At 34.1% G+C, this 16,280-nt stretch overlaps 1 protein-coding gene across 1 annotated transcript; it reads right to left on the bottom strand.

Annotated features, from left to right (window-relative positions):
- Positions 1 to 407: 407 nt before the first annotated feature.
- LOC107872990 (photosystem II 22 kDa protein, chloroplastic) lies at positions 408 to 2,919 on the bottom strand. Its single transcript, XM_016719676.2, has 4 exons — positions 2,394 to 2,919; positions 2,139 to 2,255; positions 1,381 to 1,630; positions 408 to 756 (listed from the first exon to the last, which is right to left on the bottom strand). Exons 1-4 carry the CDS (start codon positions 2,610 to 2,612, stop codon positions 509 to 511), a joined length of 834 nt encoding a protein of 277 aa, XP_016575162.1. The 5' UTR covers positions 2,613 to 2,919; the 3' UTR covers positions 408 to 508.
- Positions 2,920 to 16,280: the final 13,361 nt, after the last annotated feature.

The following is a 16,280-nucleotide window of genomic DNA, read 5'->3' as shown; positions in this document are numbered from 1 at the left end:
ATAGTACAAGTGTCTCATAAAATATAAATACAATACAATGGTATTAAGTGTATGTGTGTCTGCATGTAAATTGTACGCATGGCATTTTTGAGGTGATGGTTGTAAAGCGTATTGAAATGTATATAAGTTTAATTTGATCTTGTATCCGCGCCGATACAATTCATTTCACTTGTACACTACAATATATTTTGCTTAAACGTGGATGCAATGTATCACAACTTTCTGAAGCACAACTGTAACAAATAAATCGTAAATACACAAACTGTAACTCTATTTCATAATTACGCCCTAAATGATAATTATTTATGAAATTTTCTCAACGCTTATTGTTCTACCACAACTCTTATTTGGGTGTACTTTTAAACTACTCATATTTCTAGAAATTAAATAGAAAATCAGGAAGGAGCTAGAGTGAAAATAGCTTTGAACAAATTTAAAGGAAGTTTCTTTCTTAGAAGAACTACACATAAGTCACACACACAAAAAGTACTAGTCCTATCTAGGTTGTTCAATCTTCTTCCTCACCATCAGTGATAAATTTGCCAGTACCAGGATTAATGGCAGCAAAGAAGAAGAAGGCAACGTTAAACAACAAAAGGGGCTCAATCTCATTGATTGGGACTCCTGTCTCAATGTTCAGTTGTGCCAATGCTCCTTTCCCTGTGATAATTTCTCCTATAATGGAGAATGCAATTCCAAGTTGTGCCAATCTTCCCACAAACAGCTCATTTGCCTTTGTGAATCCAAAAAGTGGACCTGCAGTTTTTTGAAATTGAATATCCAGTCAAACAATGCCACATGAAATGGTACAAAGGAGTAGCTGCAAGTTTTTCATTAAGGTCATTTTAGCCATCAAAAGAACCCTAGGGCCAAGTCGTTTGGTAACTGATTAGAATTATGTAGATATTAATAATGCAAACCAACTAGCTATAAGCCTACAACATAAAATGGGTTTCTAATTGCAAACCAAATCATGTTATTAATATTTCGTACAGGAATAACTTACTTGCCGACTAGCTATAAGCCTACAACATTATCGGTGAGTTTAGCCTGGATTGTAAGATAATTGAAGAATTAATCTAAACAACCAGTCACTCAATTACTTAAACTAAAACTAATGGGAGAACATATGATATATGTATAAATCATGCATAATATTTGTATAATCATGATAATCAATGTATAGTTTCTGGATACCAGCTAGAAATAATATATAGAAAATTTCAGTTGGCATTTGTGTAAAAATCTCAATAGTTTCCACTTTACCGCCAGATTACCAATTAATGCTTATTAAGAGATTTACCTATAATTATTGTTTAATAAGTGAATAACTATCTCTCATCAGTGCACAAAACTTAAACTTGGCAGCTTTTCTTTTACCTCCTTCACTAAGTCCCAAAGCAGACTTGAAGGATCTGCCAGGCGGGATGACAGCCTTTTCAAGACCAGTAGGAGGGGCAGGGTCATCAACAAATTTGCCTCTGTCTCCCAAAGCTCCAATGGCTCCAAGAAGATTGAATAGAATGAAGAACAACAGAAGTGGCTCTGCTTCATAGATTGGGATTCCAGTTTCAAGATTCAATTGTGCCAAAATCCCCTTTCCTGTTATTGCTTCTCCCAACAAAGATGCCTATACACACACAGACATACATAAAACATCATAGTATATATTGTTAGTGGTGCAAAATTAAATGTAGTACTAGCCCGTAGGAAAACAATAGGTCTCTTGTTTTGTTTCCATGCTGCATTTTCTTTTCTAGTTGGTCCCAAAAAGATATTTAGAAGTAAAAGGCAGCATGGTGTCATGGTGTACTAGAACTCTCAGCTCTCTATACATGAGGTCCGAGGAAGGTACTCCCCGTCTCAAAATACTTGATATGCGACTCACTAATCTGACAATGTATTCAAAACTAGCCTCAAATAGAATAACAAAGTACTCCCTCCGTCCTAAGATTCTTGTCATGTTTCACTTTACAAGAGTCAAATAAAATAAATCTTGATCAATATTGTAATACGTATATTTTTCACTCCCAATAAACCGAAACGTGACAACAATTATGTGATAGAGGAAATGTATTTTATTTATTGAAACATAAAAAGATTCAAAATAGTCTTATTAATAGCAAATACATTCTCACCGCAAAGCCAATCATAGCAACACGGCCAACAAAGAGCTCATTTTGCTTAGTGAAACCAATTCCTCCTGAGGTACCAAAAATTCCATCCTCAACCTTTTCCTTTGGCTTTGGTGCAGCCTGTCAAAATTCAAAAATAAAAAAGAATTATAACAAAACAATTCAACAAATTAAACAGGTAACACAAAACTTAGCCCAAAACGGGATAGTAAATGAAAAATAAGGATTTAATTTTTTCAAATAGTTTTTTTAGCTAACCTTTTTGGCAGGAGCAGCTTTGGCTTTTGACTTGAACATAGCAACAGTAGTACTTGTGAATTTAGAAGAAGAAGCATTAGTAGCAGTAGTAGAAAATTTCAAAGGAAGAGAAGGCAAGAATAAAGAAGACAAAGGCTTAGGCTTTAGTCTTTCAACTAAAGATCCTTTACTCCTTAAATCAACTTTGGCATTGGCTGTTAACAACATGGTTTGAGCCATTTTCTTATTCTTGACAACTTCAAAATTCCCTTTGAGTTTTCAGAAAGAAGAAGAAGATGTACAAGAATTTTACTTCAATTAATTTTTTATAATAAGATATGTTGGTTTTTTATAGCAAAGGAATGGTGTCCATTAATTTTGAGGCTGGGATTTTTTTTTATCATCACTAACCGTGGATAGAAAGTGAGAGTCCATAGAGCAACCACGTCTACCTATGTACTTTATGCGATTGTGAAGAAAAATGTCCCTATTTACGTGTGTTTTTGGCTGGATCGTGGTTCTCAAATCATGTCAACTTAGATAATCAAGTTTAGTTCACTCTGTACGTATCTCGATTAAATTTATGAAATACTTGTTACTTTCCATGCACTAACACACATGTATAGAGTGATTCTATTTAAGCTTGGAGAAATGAAAAAAATCACCTAATGTTTGGAGAAACGAAAAAAAATCACCTAATGTATTCCTTTTTGTGTATATGAAATTTAAATTTGTCACCTTATAATCCTCAACTCAATCAAGTATTTCTCATCTTGCCATCTTTGATCCCCTCAGCATCCTCCTCCGGTTTCTTTCCTGTAAAGGTGTATTATTGGATGCAAAATTTTAAAAATTAAAACTAGCAATGTTAAAAAATGTCATACTATTTCAGATAGTATGCCATAATTTTATAATCTGAAATAGTAGTCAGATTATTTTACAATGTGTTTAATGCGCATTTTTGTTTACGACATACAGTAAGTTTTCTTTGTACCTCTCAGGAAATCAACTAATAATTTACTTAACTTTTTATTTCAGATAGTATGACATAATTCTATAATCTCACAGGTTATTTTCAACCTGTGAGATTCTGATTTGCGGTCTCAGAGATGTACAATTGTAGTCACATGTGGGAAGGTCCAACTACTATGGGAATATCCTAAGTTGTGAGCCACAGCTTATCTGAGGAAATTGTGAAGACCAAATGTTTCCAGTTGCCACCACACCCTCAGCATCTTTTTTTTTCCGAGTACATTCTCATGTGTGATATGATTAACTATATCATATCATACTATAAAAAATAAGTAATTAAGAGTGTTAATAACATTGTTCGAACAGTTGTTTAATAAAATTTATACTAATTTATATTTTGGTTATTTAATTTTGTATAATCAAATTTGAATTTTTTATAACCGCTTTATCATCTCGATTTCTCTTTGATATTGATATGGTCCAATAAGTTTTTGAGTTTATCTTTTTTTTTTTTTTTTTTTAAAAAAGAACGCCGCGGAATGTTGTACATTGTAATATTACATAAAAATTAATGTGCGGAGATAAATTGATAAAAATGTGGTCATGATTCTTGGTGTAACTTGTGTAAGTATCAATGTCGTGATCTGCCTCTTTATATTTTGCAACTCATGTAACCTCTAGGTCATTTATCTATCTATTTTACTATCCTAAATTCTTCCTATTCCTTTCAAGAAAGAATTTTCACCTATAAATTGTGGAAGAATTTTTCACTTATAAATAGTGGTTATTGTACATTATATTGGTAACAAGAAAATATAGAGTATATTAGAAATATGTTGTGCTTGTGTTTTGGAAGTTAGTGTAGTGATGAGAGAGACGAGGTGAAGAAAATATTCTAAGAGTGTGTTCGGTATGATCTATTTTTTTTATGTTCGTTTGGCTAAATATTTTTAAAAATATTTTTTCTAAAAAAATAAGTGTCACAATCCGAAATAGGACCATGACCGACGCTAAGGAGGTTAGGACTCCAAAGCAAGTCTCGGCAGTATTCTACAGAAAATCAGACAAAGTTTCTCCTGTTTTTGGGCCTATCAAGAAAATTTTTTGTACAACACAACAATTCAACATCACAACCAACATGCCAATAAAACCTACACAATTCATCAAAATCATCAATAACCCATTCACAAAAAAATAACAATATGAAATCAATCTCCAAACTATGAGAAGAAGTCAATAACTTCACAAGTCCATAATAACGAAGAAATACTCAAACTCTAAAGACATGACTATGGAGCGACTCTAAGAGTTTTCAAGGAAAAGAACATAACAAATGAATAAACTGATGCCCACATGAACAAGTGCCGGGCTCACCAGGAATATGGCAACTCGAATCCGCTATCTAACAAAATCTTCACCAACACCATCTGCTTTCTCTGTAAAAATAATAGCGAGGAGTGAGACGCTAGCTCAGTGAGTAATAATGCTTAACCACAATCATTTTAATGGGGACAAGTCATAAAACATTATGAAATAAATGCTCTTTTAAAACACAATAACGATATACAATATCATTTGTTTCATATAAATAAAATGAACTAATAGTTCAGTAATAAACTCAATAAGCGTTGTATCATATCAAATATTACATATTTGGGAGGTTTCTAAGATTGAATCATGTAATCAATAGGACATTCTGCTTCAACAATAGCATATAATAGTGGATCCCCCGTAAAAGAGTCAAATATCATATCAGTAGGTTCCTACTCGAGGGAGATCAGTAACAGTATGCTAGTTCTATCTTCCCACTAGCGAGGGTTGTAACAGTACTCTATAAATACAAGGTGCACCAGCTCTAACGAACCCGCCGTTAGCTACAAAATTAAGATAAAGGTCTACTCCCATTTATACCTTTTTAATATATAGTAGATACTCGTATAAAAGCATTTTGAAAATAGTACATAGCATTTAAGTTCATATCAAATCATGTTATATATATAAACTTTAATAAAAACACATGTCAAGATACTTATGCCTCAAGTAAATGAAATAACCTTCACAATAATAGTATCATATCTCAGATAATCATTTTAATATCATATCAAGTAAAAGACTTGCCCCACGTGCAAATTCAAAGCATTCAGTAATTCTCGTTTCATCAAAATCGCGTATAAAATATGCAAGTTAAGACACACAAGTTTTGATGAGGCTACTACTAACAGTACATATGTTAAAATACCAAATTTGTCACCTCGAACAATTGGAATGACTTTCTTCGATCAAATCTATAATCACATCACATCAATCTCGTGTTTTTTTTTTTGTTTAGGCTAAAACATAACTATTTTAAACTAGCCAACTCTAGAAATTTTATTATCGGCTCCCAATTTGTCAATTTTTGCTAAATTTACTTCAACTAATGAGAACATATTTATAATTGATTTTTCTGAATGTCTTAAACCGCAATAACCTTGTTGTCTATATACTATTTCTTGGTTAAGCCAAAAAGTATAAAAGTTACAATCCAATCATTTAATATTCTTGCTCCGTTCATGAGAATTTAAAGATTTCTCTCTCACTTTAATCCTTGATTCTTAAACTCTCAACCCTAAATCTATAATCACGAATTATACGAGTCAAATTTATGTACCAAGTTAAGAAATTTACCTTCTCTTCTATTTCCTACAAAAGATCGCAAAATCTAGAATCTCGCTTCTTTTTCAAAGTGGCTAATGATGATTTTTTTATTCTCTCCATTTAGGTCATTGCACGATGAACAACCATCACTTTCTCTAATCCCTTTTAACTTGTTTGGGCGTGTAGTGGGAATAAAGCCCATCTGATTTTTAATTAGCAAATAGGTTTGGCCCACTTTCTCTTTCTTTTTCTTTTTTCCTTTTTTACTTTTGTATCTTTCAAATAAAGGGTATTACATTTTCCCCACCATATGAAATTTGGTCCTCAAATTTTAAAACAAATGCATACCGATAGACTAAAACAAGTGAGGCTACTTAACTCGCCCATCATTTTCCAACTCTCATGTAGCTTCTTCATTGGTATAGTTCATCCATTTGACTTTCACAGACACAAGCTCTTTTGACCATAACTTTCTCACTTGTCTATCAATATTTGCCACCAGTTACTCTTCATATGTTAAATTCTCATCAAGCTACAAGATCAATTCTTCGAACACTTGAGAAGAATCTGATATACACTTTCTTAGCATAGAGACATGGAGCACTGGATGGATGAAGGACATCTCAGGAGGGAGTACTAAACGACATGCCACACTTTTTACTCAATCAAGTATATCATATTGTCTTATATATCTCAGGCTCAATTTACCTCTTTTCCCGAATTGCATCACACCCTTCATAAGGGAGACTCATAGGAATACCTTATCCTCAACCGAGAGCACTAGATCTCTTCTCCTTTTATCAGTATAAAACTTTTATCTAGTTTGAGATAAGAGCAATGCCTGTCTAATCAATTAGACCTTGTCCATAGCTTACTAAGCCTGGCCCTAAATTCTTAGCCTTTCCAACTTCAAATCACCTAATAGAAGAGCAACATTGCTGACCATACAAGGATTTATATAGAGCAATCTGAATGCTTGACTAAAAACTATTATTGTAAGCAAATTCAGCCAAGAGTAAGTAAGTATCCCAACTACCTCCAAAATCAAGAATGCAAGATTTAAACATATCCTCCAAGATTTGTATAGTACACTCAGACTGCCCATCCGTATGCGGATAAAATCTAGTACTAAGATCTACTCGGGTACCCAATGCATCTTGGAAATATCTCCAAAATCATGAAGTAAATTGTGATCCTCAACCAAAAATGATGGATAATGGAAATCCATGGAGTCATATGATTTCATTCATAAATAACTGAGCATATTTCACTCCACTATATGTAGTCTTTACTAGCAAAAAATATATCGATTTAGTAAGCCAATCTATAATTACTCGTATAGAGTCATAAACTCTAATGGTTCGAGAGGCCCGATTACAAATTCATGGTAATCCTTTTCCATATTCAATCTGGAATCCTAATCTCTTGTAGTAATCCCGCCGGTCACTAATGCTCGCTTTAACCTACTGACAAGTTAAACAACTAGAAATAAAGTTAGAAACGTCTTTCATCATACCTTCCCACTAATATAATTCCTTCAGATCATGATACATCTTAGTGGAGTCAGGATTTATGGTATATCTGGAGTTGCGAACTTCCTAAAAAATAGTTCGTTTTAACCCATCTGTATCTGGTACACATAATTGGTTACCAAGTCAGAGAATACCATTATATTCAACACTCATTATTTTATTTTGACCAACTAGGATTTTATCTCGGTATTTGAATAACTTCATATCCTCATATTGAGTGGCCTTTATACACTCTATCAAAGAAAATTTAGCTTGGACATAAGCCAACAATACCCCTGGCTTTTCAACACCAAAACTGACACCTTTACCTTTAAGTTTCTGCATATCTTTTGCCAATTATCTTTTTTTCGGAGCTATATGTACCAAACTACCCATTGACTTTCTGCTCAAAAGCATCAACCACAATATTGGCTTTTCCAGGATGATACAAAATAGCACAATTTATAATCCCTAAGTAGTTCCATCCACCAACACTGTTGAAGATTTAGATCTTTCTATTGAAAGATGTATTTCAAACTCTTATGATCAGTATAAATCTTACAAGTTTCACCATCTAAGTAATGCTTCGAAATCTTAAGAGAAAATACCACTATGACCATTTCCAAATCATGTATAGGATAGTTCAGTTCATTTTTCTTTAACTATCTTGCAGCATAAGTAATAACATGATCATATTGTATGCTAACACATCTTAATCCAACCCTTAAAGCATCATAAAATACCTTGAATCCTCCAAAATCTGATGGTAAGGCTAATATTGGTGTAGTGGTCAAACATGCTTTAAGTTTCTAAAAGCTCTGCTCACATTTTTTCGTCCACTGAAACTTTATATTTTTCTATGTCAACTTGGTCATTGGGGCTGCTATTTTAGAGAAATCTTACATAAAATGCCTATAGTAATTTGCCAAACCCATAAAGTTGTGAATCTTTACAGGCAAAGTAGGTCAAGGACATTTCTGCACTACTTTTGTCCTTTTAGTATCCATCGTGATTCCATCTTTGGAGAAAATCCCCAAAAATGATATTGAGCCAATAAAAAATTTGCACTTTAAGAACTTAACATAGATCTTGTGTTCCAATAATGTTTGCAATACAGTCATTAGATGATTCTCATGTTCTTCTTGTCTACGAGAATATATCAGAATATCGCCAGTAAATACTATCATAAATTTAGCTAGAAATAGCCTGAACACCCTATTCATTAAGTCCGTGAATGTAGATGGAGCATTAGTTAACCCAAAAGGCATCACAAAAAACTCAAAATGTCCATATCAAGTTCTAAATATGGTCTTAGAAATATCTTCCTCCCTGATTCTCAGTTGATGATAACCCAGTCAGAGATCAATCTTCAAAAAATAGACAACTCCTTATAACTGACCAAACAGGTTGTCTCTACTAGGCAATAGATACTTATTGTGTATCGTTACCTTATTTATTTATCTGTAGTCACTATACATTCTTGGAGACCCATTTTTCTTATTTACAAACAAAACTAGTGCAACCAATGGTGATACACCCGGTCTGATGAAACTCTTATCTAGCAAGTCCTACAACTGTTGTTTAAGCTCCTTTAACTTTATTGATTCCATATGATATGGAGGTATATATATCGGCATAGTATTAGGTGTCAAATCAATACCGAAGTCTATCTCTCATACTGAAGGTAATCATAGCAAGTCCTCAGAAAATGAATCGCAAAAATTCCTTCACTATAGGTACTTCCTCCAAACTAAGTGTTCCCTCTCTAATATCACTTATCATAGCTAAGAGACCTATGCAACCTTTCTTCAATTGTCATTGGGCCTTCATAAAAGATATAAATTTACCAACCTCTAGAACTTGACCCTTTTTAATACAAAATTAGGTTTGTTAGATATCTCAAATTGAACTTCTTTGCATGAAAATCTACAGCAGTATGATAAGGAGATAACCTATCCATGCCCGTCAAGACATCAAAGTCAATTATATTAAGTACAATCAAGTCAACAAGAGTATTCCTACCCTCCACTATAATCTAGAAATCACGATACACATATTCAACTAACAAAGAATCTTCCACAGGAGTAGCAACAAGAAAAAGACAATTTAACATCTTTGGTTGTCGATCAAATCTCCCAACAAAGTATGAGGACACATAAGAGTGGTTAGAACCCAGATCAATCAAAGCATATGCATCAAATAAATAGATGAAAAGAATACCTTAACAACTGCATTCGAGGCCTGACCCTCCTGCTTAGTAATTACAAAGACTCTCAACTGGCCTCTACCAACATTTTCTTCTGCATGATTTTTAGCAACCCAATCTTTATTACCTCTACCTCTATTTTCAGTACTAGTAGTACTACGAGTAACCTGCATAGGTGCAACTAATTAACCAGAAACCTGACTAATATTTCTCAAATTTTGAGGATAATTCCTGATGTTATGAACTAACTGACCACATCGAAAATGCTTTTCAGTTAAAACACAACACTAGACCATATATGATTTGCCGCAAGTCCAGCAGAATGGAGTAGTAGCATATATCTGGCCAAACTACAATATCCATGAGATGTTGAAAATCCCTGAGTACCCTATCTTGGAGGTGGCTTATACACATACGGTGAAACTAATCTATCATTGTATGATGGAATTATTACTTTCCCTAATTTCTCACTCTACATTTTTCACACTAAGGTCACCACTGAAATATTCCCTCATTTTAGCCTTACTACGAACGTTATAAGCTGTCTGCTCTGCACGACCCTTATCCTTAATTTTTCTTGCAAGATCAACTATCTCATAATAGGTTAAGACTTTTATTTATGGGGTTATCACATTATATACATGAGCAAGCAACCCATTAACAATCCTCTAGACTCGAGCTGTTTCTATGGACACTAAGTACAGAGTATATCTAGCCAACCTACAAAATTTGATTTTATAATTCGACACGTCCATATTTAGAGTCTGGAATAACTTCTCAAAATTATATGCATATTTGATTTTGACTGTTAGGACAAAAATTATCCATAAAGAACTTAGTGAACTCATCCCATGTCAGCGGTGCTGCTCCAGTAAGAATCTGAGCGTCCAAACCTATGATATAAGACATCATAGCACAAGAAATGAGAATGTGATCAGTACTTTAAATGTACTGGTATGCTAAATGAGGTTAGGCTAATATGCATAGGTTCATGTGCATGAGTAATAACTAACTGACTATATAGTATGAGGTACTGGGTAGGAATATATGAAATCTGTAAAGACTGAAAATACATGACCAAGCATAAAACATGATTCTGAAATAATTTGTAAACTAAAAATACTGAAATACTGATAATTGAAAAACACTGATACTATATTCTATGGTCAAGCAAACTTGAAACTAAATTACTGAGCTGAATACTGTGCTGAGACTATGGGAGCTAACTATAACCGACATGCCCTAATATATAATCAGGGTCCAACCTGTAACCCCAGTTGGAAGGGTATCAGTACCGTGCCACGGGTATAACAATAGATGTGTGGATAATGTCTCGAAGGACGAGGGTGTCATGCCTATCTGATGGGGGACCCCTCAAAGTCCTACGCTGGCTACGTAGTTCTGGAACCTAGGGAATTTTACTAATGTCTCATGCCTACTGATGGGGGAGATAAGTGCCTCATGACTAATCGATGGGGAAGACAAGTTCCTCATTCCTACTGACGGAGGAGACGTCATCCCTATGTTCACTCGGTGCTAAGTTTTACTTTCAACTAAAAGACACTGATTTTTGAATTAATGTAAGTTTGATTGCTTATGATACCTGACTGAACTGTTAGTGTTGATGATTTATCTGAAACCATTCTGAAAGTATTGAAAACTAGATAAATAGCTAAACTTCGAGTATTCAAAACCCCAAGACTCAATAGAATAACAAAAGATCGTAGTAAAACTTCAAGGACATGACATGTAAGCACTTATTCAAAACTCATTCTTGTAGGCATTTCATCACACACTTGAAATGCATGGTTTAAGCTAAGCATAGGATTTATCTTAAACTTGTAGCAATAACATGATTTCAATACAAACATCACCAATTAATTCTTAAATCAGTGAACAACACCATTCAAATGTGTGAGGTTTAATAACAACGACAATTTCATGTAAACATGATATAGAATCAAAATTTATGTTAATTCATGGTTAAAATCATAATAATCATGTAAAAATCATAAATTGAATTTGAAATTGGGTACTTGGACTCTATGGGTGAAAAGGAACCATGGATGAACATCTAACATACCTCAAAAGCTTAAATTTTGAAGGAGAATAACTTTTCTTGAAGGTTCTTGATTGGTGACGCTTGGATTCTTGAGTTTTATTGAAGAAGGGTTTAAATCTTGTTCTTGGGTAATGATCTTAAAATAAACCCTAATTTTGATGTTAAGTATGAATAACGAGTAATGTTGTTTAATTTGATGGAATTTGGGGTTAAATAGGGTGGAAAAAGACCAAAAAATCTCATAAAAACGTCTTTAAATCATTGAACGAATGTGGTTGATGATCTGGGTGACGGACTGTCACTTTGGTGACTGACCATCACTCAAAACATCATTTTATGGCCATAAAATGGGCTCACTGCCTGAGTTGCAATGGCTTGGTTGACGGTCCGTCAACTTTCCCATCGCACTTCGGCAGTTCGGATAGTTCTTTGTAAAAAGGGTATAACTTTTTATCCCGTTATCGAATTTAGGCAAAATTGGTATCGTTAGAAATATAATTCAATTATATATATTTTGGTGGGTTATAAGATAAAAAATTCATAGTGTAATGAAATATATGCTCATTTGAAGTTGACTATAGTATAATGAAAGATATGCTCATTTGAAGTTGACTATAGCAATATCCTTCTCAAGAATTCAATCGGTAAGGGATATTTTGATTCGTCTAATGGCTAGGAGTTATTTGAGGCCTTAATACACATCAAACTCACTCATAAAACTATCAAAGAACTATAATTTATTTCTCATAAGCTTGAAGTATGGTTCTATTATTGGTTTGAATTCCTGGGGTATTATATATCTCCCCCTTGGGAACATTCGTCCTCGAATGAGATTGGTTAAGCTGAGAACACTGAGGAATTGAGGTTACATACTGAATATACATGCTGAAAATATTATTAAATGACACATGACTAAACTGGTTTCATCAATGCATGAATGACATAAGAATGATATAAGGCTGAAATAGAAACGAGAGAGTCAACATATGAGTATCCATTACTTTAAGCCAGCTCTTGTTACACAGAGAGTAGATGGAAGATTTAGGACATGAAATCTAATAGGTATTATATCACATATCCCTCTTGGGACCTTATTTCCCCTGAAAGATACTGACTTGGCTGAAACAGACTGATATGATGTACAAGATACTTACGAACTGAATCATAACTGAATATCTGGAATCTAAAATAGATGCTTGAGGCATGAAATGAACTGAATTTATGACTTGCATGGTCATGAAGTAATTTCCTCATGAATAAGAGAGATAAAAACCATAGGAACTTTTCTTCCTGATTACCAGACTGATTTACTGGTTTTACGGACTAACTTTTACTGAAAGCTTATACTTAATTAGAGCATTTCTTCAACGCTCTTTCTAAGAAGTTCTAATAATATTAGAGAGCAGGTGATCTTGGGCATGATCTGAATAAGACATCTATATAAGAAATCCTAACATGGTTATAATTCTGTAACATAAAACATAGGCCTACATAGAATTGTTATGCATTGCAACTACTAACTTGCAATCTTAGCCACACTTCTCAACTAATCCCTCAACTATACTTTCTACTTTAATGCTGCACTTCACTTGAGTCTACTGAAAATATTCACATGGGCACTGATAACTCTACTTACTGAGGTCTGAGCTGGATTGAATTCTTCCACTATGTTCAAGCCTACTCGAATCTTCAAAATGCACACATCACACTGTAAAAATAGTTTGAAACCTGGATTCAACACACCATGCATTTTCACAACTTCTCATGAATAATTCTTATTACCTCTTCAACTACTACATCTAACCTATTACTAGTCATTCACTTACGCGTAATACAACTATCCACTTGCACCAACATAACATTCAAGCCTATCTTCATAACTACATAACTTATAAAAAACATCCATAAAATCATATTTCTCATATTCTCTAATACCTCTATCAATTAAACTTCCAGGTGTTGACCTATAATACCCTGCATTTTGGTCTAGAATAAAAACTGCCATTTCTATGCATAGATGATCCAAAATCCATAAATCCTATGTAAATTTTTTATGCGAATCAATTATTTAGTGTGGAAAATTAAATGAGCTTTCTGTCGATATAAGATTCGCCTAAATCTGATACCCGGACAAGATGTTATGGCTAATTTAAGTCCTAGTCGTAAAACACCATCATTTTGGTGCTTAGAGCATTGTGGAGGTGGTCTATTTATCAATTGTCAAATTCTAGTAGCCTAGCGTGATTGTAGCGTGTCGTGCTGAAGTTTCAGGTTCTAACCAATAGGACAATGCGATGGCTCCGCATCGCGGTGACCCCAAGAATCCCATTCATCAATTTCCAGTGAGCCACCATGATAGTGGTGCATCGTGGTGGCCCATAAAATCGGGCTCCTAGTTATATTTTTTCGGTTACGTTAAGGGTTAAAAGAGGGGTATTTTGGAAAATTACCCTACCCCCAATCCTTCTATAAACATACAATCAATGGCATAACAAAAATACTTTATGCCCAAATCTTCATTCTTTACAAAGCAAAAACCTTAAACATCCCAAAACCTCTTCTAAGAATCTCAAGATTTAACCATGGGTTTTCGAAATTGATTGAAGATTTGGAATCCCCAAATCGTAGGCTTTAAGAATCGGTCTCTAATTTTCTATTTGAGGTACATGGGGTTTATCCTAAAAACTACATGGGCTTATAAACAGTAGGACATGATTTAAAGATTATCAAGCATGAATTTAGAAAGGGGTTTTTGAGATCCATGATTTTATTATGCTTTATGCAAGTTTAATGATATTGTTGTTTTGTACTTTAGGCCTTTCCCCCTTAAATTGATTTAAACCTATATGAATATGTATGATATTGAAGATTTGATAAAGAGCATTATTATTGAAATCTCTCTCTTTAATGATTTAGAGTTGATGAACTTATTGGGAATGATTTAAGATGCTTGTTTAAATGCTTTGAAGGAGATATTTTCAATGTTAAAGTATTTAACATAATTTTGATGATGATGAGAGAGAGTTTCTTGGTAATGATTTCATTCTTGTTTTAAAAAGAAAGAATTTTATGTGATTGACATTTTTGACATGACCACCTTGTGTATTTGAATGTTGAAAAATAAGGTTCTTGCATATGTTTACATGAGCTTTAAGAAAGAGTTTCTTGAAATGACTTATTGATATGGTGGTCCCAGATTTATGTTTTGAAACAAAGATTATTATATGCTAATAATGGCTTAGAGATGTGACTTGCAAGTCAATGGTATGACGATACCATATAAATGTATGCCATAACAGAGTTAGAGTTTTCAGAGAATATTTTCAGAGAATGCATGTCTTAAAGAGTTAAAAATGGGCATAAAGAGAGTTAGGTGGTTGCCTGAAAAGGGCTAGAGTTTAAGTAACTCTTAGCCTAAAACCATGATTTATCAATCCGGGTAGATTATTTTTACGCTGGCGACAACCGTATGGCGTAGCAGAGTCAGAGACTCCAACCCTTGTAGCACACTTGGGTTGGAGGCTTCCCCACCGAGTCAATGGTGGATTCCATATAGCCCATGGAATTTTAGAGTTGTAGGGTATACCACCTAGCATAGAAGTAAAACAAAAAATGTCTCAGAGTTCAGTTGATTTACAGAGTCTTTCGAAAATGCCTATGTGATTTCTTACCATATGATATATTTATGAACTGTTTTAAATATACCTCATACATGTTGAATATAAATTATTATTTTGGATATGCTCTGTGTACCAGTGTATTTGTATTGACCCCCTACCTCCCAGGGTCTAAAGCTCAGTTTAGAGGTCCTGCTAAACAGTAGAGTTTCAAACAACAATGAAGTATGCAGTTGGTGAGCCTTCTTAATTCCAGAAGGCCTGTATCTTTCAGATTATGTTATTTATTTTGGTTTAGGTCCATTGAGGGCCCTCTCCCAGTTTTTATAACAGTTTTGAGATGTAGTAAAGATTTCGCAGACTGAGTCAGATCTTATTTAGATGTTTTGAATTGTAGCTTTCTTTCTTATGTCTTGAAACCCAGAGTTAATGAACAAGTTTCCATATCAGATTTTATTTTTGCATTTTCTTTTATGATATGAATGTTGTGCATGATTACCAGATCAGATAGAGTAGAACGTTCAGGCCTTCATGGTTTGGGATGTTCGTCACGGCTAGGCCCCAGTTCGGGTCGTGACATGACCTACTCAATCCCCCCAGAGAAAGGTATCAAATGCTGAGTTTCATCAATCCATTCATATGATTGCTCAACTTGTAGCTTATTAATCCCAATGATCTAGAGATATGATTTCATCACCTGGTTCCTCTAAAATTAGTCGAGTTACCCAATTCATGTGGTTAAATCAACCCACTTTTATGGATATGAAAGTAGATGAGGACTCCTAATGATTTATAGATGAGATGGAGAAAACATCATGCATACTAGTGTTACTGAGGGAGAGAATTTGCAATGTATCAGCTGAAGGACGTGGCTAACCAGTGGTACGAGGAATGGGAAGAGTT

The sequence above is a fragment of the Capsicum annuum genome, chromosome 6, assembly GCF_002878395.1.
Source record: "Capsicum annuum cultivar UCD-10X-F1 chromosome 6, UCD10Xv1.1, whole genome shotgun sequence".
Classification (NCBI taxonomy): Eukaryota; Viridiplantae; Streptophyta; class Magnoliopsida; order Solanales; family Solanaceae; genus Capsicum; species Capsicum annuum.
Note: the sequence above shows the minus strand (reverse complement) of the source record. Positions and strands in the feature narration are given on the sequence as shown.

Coding starts and splice junctions, on each gene's coding strand:
- LOC107872990 (XM_016719676.2), bottom strand. CDS start 2,612: ATGGCTCAAACCATGTTGTTAACAGCCAATGCCAAAGTTGATTTAAGG. Junction 1,631..2,138: donor TTGCTATGATTGGCTTTGCG/GTGAGAATGTAT, acceptor GTGTGTGTATAG/GCATCTTTGTTGGGAGAAGC. Junction 757..1,380: donor TTTGGGACTTAGTGAAGGAG/GTAAAAGAAAAG, acceptor AAAAAACTGCAG/GTCCACTTTTTGGATTCACA.